The 5,109-nt window shown below is 38.7% G+C and overlaps 1 protein-coding gene across 1 annotated transcript; it reads right to left on the bottom strand.

The window, feature by feature from the left end:
* Nucleotides 1–254: 254 nt before the first annotated feature.
* Nucleotides 255–2,691, bottom strand: chac2 (ChaC, cation transport regulator homolog 2 (E. coli)). The gene is made up of 3 exons (XM_041066465.1): nt 2,333–2,691; nt 1,813–1,848; nt 255–1,150 (listed from the first exon to the last, which is right to left on the bottom strand). The coding sequence occupies exons 1-3, from the start codon at nt 2,465–2,467 to the stop codon at nt 755–757; spliced, it is 567 nt and encodes a 188-aa protein (XP_040922399.1). The 5' UTR covers nt 2,468–2,691; the 3' UTR covers nt 255–754.
* Between the last annotated feature and the right edge of the window lie 2,418 nt (nt 2,692–5,109).

The raw sequence follows: 5,109 nt of genomic DNA on the forward strand, positions 1-5,109 counted from the left end.
TGATGGCAGCTGTGGGTTTGTTTGCTCATGTTGCCAGCACTGTTACTCATATCTGATCAAACCACACCCACACACGTCCTGATGAAGCAGAGTAGTTGAGTTTGTCAGAGACTCTCATAAAGACGTTTTTTTTTTTTTTTCACTGTTGCTTATTTTGTCATATTTCAGGTTATACAGAAATATGTGCGGTGCACACATACTTCACTTGATGTTTTTACTTTGTTTTCAAATGAAAAAAAAAGACACACACTAAATGCATCTGTGAATTCAGATATATTCACTCAGAATATACAGTATATTCATTCAAAACATTCTTCCTTTGTGCTGTTGGATAATGTACACTGAGTAAACCTACAAGGTTATTGAATGAGAATGAGGTGGTCAAAGGTCAAGATCAAGATCACTGTGACCTCGCAAAACATGTTTTTGGCCATAACTCAAGAATTCATCCGCTAATTATGATAAAATACACTTAATATCTTTCATTCCTTCAGTTTTCACTATGTATGTTTTATGAGTCTGGACAGACATAGATGTAAAGTGCCACTTGACATGTTGGCTGAGGCAGACAACCATGAGGAAGTAGTTCCAGTTTTCTGATAAAATGCTGACATTTCTTTGCAGCGTGACATTAACAGGGATGAAAACAGACTTTGTCAACATACTGTATTTTCTGAATCCCTAAAATATCCCGATTGCCTAATTCAGCCTGGTATTTATCATTGATCAAGACTTATTTTTTGTCTTGTCACAATCAACCTGTTTGAGAGTGTGAGTGTTTCTGCCCATTTTGTAGTCTTTCTCTCACTAAAGTTTCTAGAGAAAACAGGTGAGCGTCTGAGTCCTCGGGCAGAATTGTCCTCACAGCATCAGCGAGCTGAAATAGGTACTCTGTATTTTGCCCGCTTGGACCGGTAGAACTGATGATCTGGTTGGCTATCTCCTCCAGAGGGGCGGGGCCGAGGTAGTTTGGATTGTCCTGAGAGCCTATGTAGAGCAGCGTCTGGTTGGGAGGGGGAGAGAGAGGTGGACGGGGGTGAAAGGTCACCGTGATGACTTGATAACCACCTTTTTCTCGGTAGTCGAGGTAGCTCTTCACTTCCTGCTCTCGGCCTGTTGGCAACTTATAGGCAACGCCCCAAACGCACCCCTGAGAGTAAAACAGACAAACAGGTTTGACATTTGAAGGAAAAAAATGCAGCATGATGAACTCTACACAAACAGGTGTGAAAAAAAAAGTTCATTTTATCTATTGCAACTTGGGACTGTTTATGCTGTAGTAAAAAAAAACGCAATCACATTTTCACAATCTTGCTGTTCACTTAGTTGCATCGGTAGATTATTATTTTCAAGTCTTCTGTTAACTGTACCCACTAATACAGTACTAAATGACAGGGTGGGTGAATTATAACCCTCAGGTGGTGATAGTCTATTATTACTGTATAAATGCAATGTGACTTTGTTTGCTTTACCCCTTAACATGATCTGCCTTACAATAAAAACATCATCTTCCTGGCAACTATATCAAATTTAATTAATATCATACATTTATTGTGATATAATTATTAGATTGAAAATGTCTAATTTGATAACTGATAAAAACCATGACCACTCTGCTGTAATGATAATGATTTATTAGATGACAGAAAGCTGATATTGGTACACTGATATTTTATAGACTAAAGAATTCATTGATTAATGAACAAAATGACCATCAGATTAATTAATAATGAAAATAATAATTAATTGCAGCTCTATTATGTAATGTACGCAATGTATGGTACCATTAAGTTTAGGAAGGGTATGTCTTACCTCAGGATCCTCCACCAGTGTCACGACCCGGCCGGGCTGTGAAAGACAGACAGACAGAGGAACAGACACTTTGAAACAGCAGCAAAAACACATACATTACAATAAGCAAGTGGGTTATACATAAGGTATGCTGTATGGGCCCCAACTCCTGTTAAAAGGATAATAACTTGTAGTTCTCAAAATTCTCTTACCTACAGTAACTTTACTTTTAATTGTAGTAGCTTTTGGATGGGTAGGCAACAGCCAAAGCGTTTTACAGTAAATCAGGAATGTCAACAGATTTTAATGTCAAAATTGAACTTAAATCTCTGTTTACACAATTAACTAAACTTGCACAATATTGTATAATATTCCATATTATATATTTATTTAGTGGAGGTCTTTCATATACGTGCTTGCCCCCAGGTTTTTGCCCTGTTTGACAATGCAACACTGAGCTCCACACTGACTCACACTCACAGAGCGGCAACATTGCATTACTTATTGTTAGCTGTAGATCTCCATGCAGTGGTTTACTCACCTTACCCGGTACTCCCCGGTGGTCGGTACTGCCCTGCCAAAACCGGCGACTGAAGCCTTTTATGTAGCCAACTCTCTTATCTTCATACGGAAAGTCCACTTTCCATATCAGAGACCCGTAACCGAAAACCCACATGATGAAGACCTTAGGCTAACCTTACCTCGCCGAGGACCGTTGTAGCCGGGCTTAAGTCACAGCGTGTTAGTCTGACAGCTAGCTTACATAGACAGTCATGACATTATAATGATAGACATGTTTACCTGTATCAGTACAGGTGGTATTTAATAGTAGTATCAGAGGTTCGTTGCGGTCTTTTTATGGTCAGTCTATGGTTACAATGCAGGACTAGATCGACATGTCATCTGGATTGTGTAAGAACGCCGACTTCCGCTGAACAACTTTCAGTATAAACGGTAACTCCAGATCATATTGTAAATTATAGTGGTATAAACTACGCGGAGGCGTATTCAGCCGTCAGTTAAAATAAAATATTCGATTTTCTTAGCACACTTTATTCGTAGCCACATACCGTATCACCACAGCCATGTGTTTCGCAGCTTTTAGAGCTATCTGCCTTTATTTTGAAAGCAAAGCCGCAATTCCGGATGTTTTAGCTTATTTATAATACAAGAACATAAGGACTAAGAAACGGCCTCAAGGCACAAATACCAGAGCACATAATGTGCATTAGACTATAAGTTTAATAAGAAAAAAGAAAAAGAAACGTTTTTTTTTAATTCTCTCACTCTCAGAAACAATGTTAATGTAAATTATACATCAATTATTATTTAAATCCCACATGTATAATCCTAAATGCTACCATTTGATATGCAGCCACTAATTGACTTTCAGTGGATGTGTAACTGAGTATTTGTGTTTCTCAACAGGAACTGGCCCAGGTAACACAGGGAACATGGGTTTCTATCTTGACACCAGGGGGTGCTGAGTTGCTGTTTCCCACAGTAAGCAATTGTGTGTGCTCTTTGTATGCCGAGTGAGCACTGTTTCAGGTCCAAATAAAGTGGACAGCAACAGCCTGCCCTGTAATGTCAGCTCCAAAAACAGCACCCATGCTCATTCTTGTGCCTCTGAGAGAAGCCGGTCAGCAAACCTTTTATGTAACTTACCAGCGTCGAGTTTGGAGAGGCAGATCTGCGGCTGAAATCCACAGCTGGGCCGCAAAAAAATGTTGCTGAGGAAACAGAAAGATATCTTCGTTCAAGACTCCCAAACTTCACCTGCTGCAGTGGAGCTGGTCACTGGCCAAAAGCAGAAGACTAAATAAAGGTCAGCGCTCAGGTTGGAATGTGTGTAAATGCGTTAGTGTGAAGTATATACGAAAAAACACGAAACACTTTCCCAGCTTTTGAAACCTGTACCGATCCACACAAACCGTATTCGTCTTGCTTCTTAATCTCTTATATTTTGTTTAAACTACTTTCAGATCACTTCCCTTTATTTAAGGCACGTTGCTAGGGTTGTTGAAGGCAGCAGTTTCCAATAGTTTACGTTCTCTATTGTGATCATCATGAGATATTTATTTTAACTATAACTCTTTACAGAGCTACACAGAAGTGTACTTACTGAAATGGGCAAATAAGCTAAATCTTAATCCAAATATCTTAAACCTAATGTGCACATAATTATCTTTCATATGTTGATCAACACCACAAAAAGCTTATACAAGCTGTCCCACAGGGTCCCCTTTTTGTGCAGTATTTGTCTTTGACAGAGACACATTTCTCAGAAAATAATTTATTGTGTCGTTTTTTTGGCGTATATTTATTATAAAGACAAACAACGTGGACTTTTAGGAAAATAGTCTGCTATACGGCCTGTTTGTTTTTTATGATGAAGAAAATGTTTTGTTTGGTCTGTTGAGGAAAGCATGCAGTATGTGCCTTAGCTAGGTGAATTTGGCAAATTTGTTTTCTCTTGTTTGGAAGATGGCAAACAAAGATGCTGCAGTAAATAAAAAAGATAACTCAAGAGGAATGAATGCGAATAGAGTTTACTGGAAAATTCTCTGTTCTTCTATCTGCTTTTATACCAGTAACAAACGTTTTTAAAAACACTAGCCAGAAGCTTTCAATGTTAATACCGACCATAAGTAATTAATGACTTCAAAAATACAAGTAATTCACTTCCTGATGTAATCAAAAGAGTGGCTCTATCTACACAATAATCATATTAAATCAAATGGGCGGTGATTCCAGGTGGCTTTGCTCTCGTGTCTTACTCCATCAGTGTTTTTCTCCCATTCTCTATACATGTTCCATTAGCTTCATTTTAATCTCAGAAGCCCCTTTTCCTCCCTGACAATCACATCCTTTCCATTTCAGTTTCTTTTCCCCATGTTCCACCTCTCTTTGTGTTCCTTCTCCAACTCCAGAGCTGTTTCTAAACCTTGGGGGGGCTGACCAAGATAGAGCTTCACTCCACCATTTTCTTCTCCAGTTTACTCATTTGTAGTGGCGTCCTTTCAAGTCCACATTTTACTCAACATGTACATTTTACTTGCATTTAACACAAATTTTGTCATTCTGTGAGGAGAGAAAAATCCATGTGGCAGTACAGTTGAAAGTTGTTAATGTCACGGGAAAAAGTTTTTAGAGTTTGACCTATCAGCTACTCGGGACCAAAAATCAGGACATGCCGACCTCTTCTAGATTGATTTTGAGCATTCTTTAAAAGTCATTTGAAAGGTCCTGACTTTATGGAAGTACAATTGCAGCAGTGTCTCTTTAAGATGTTTTCTTGTAGTGTCTGTCCCTGTT

The sequence above is a fragment of the Toxotes jaculatrix genome, chromosome 21 (assembly GCF_017976425.1).
Source record: "Toxotes jaculatrix isolate fToxJac2 chromosome 21, fToxJac2.pri, whole genome shotgun sequence".
NCBI lineage: Eukaryota > Metazoa > Chordata > Actinopteri > Toxotidae > Toxotes > Toxotes jaculatrix.

Excerpts from the sequence above, each read along its gene's own strand:
- chac2 (XM_041066465.1), bottom strand. The coding sequence starts at position 2,467 with ATGTGGGTTTTCGGTTACGGGTCTCTGATATGGAAAGTGGACTTTCCG. Across the intron at positions 1,849-2,332 it reads ACCGGGGAGTACCGGGTAAG|CCCGGCCGGGTCGTGACACT; the intron begins GTGAGTAAACCA and ends TGTCTTTCACAG. Across the intron at positions 1,151-1,812 it reads CACTGGTGGAGGATCCTGAG|GGGTGCGTTTGGGGCGTTGC; the intron begins GTAAGACATACC and ends TTTTACTCTCAG.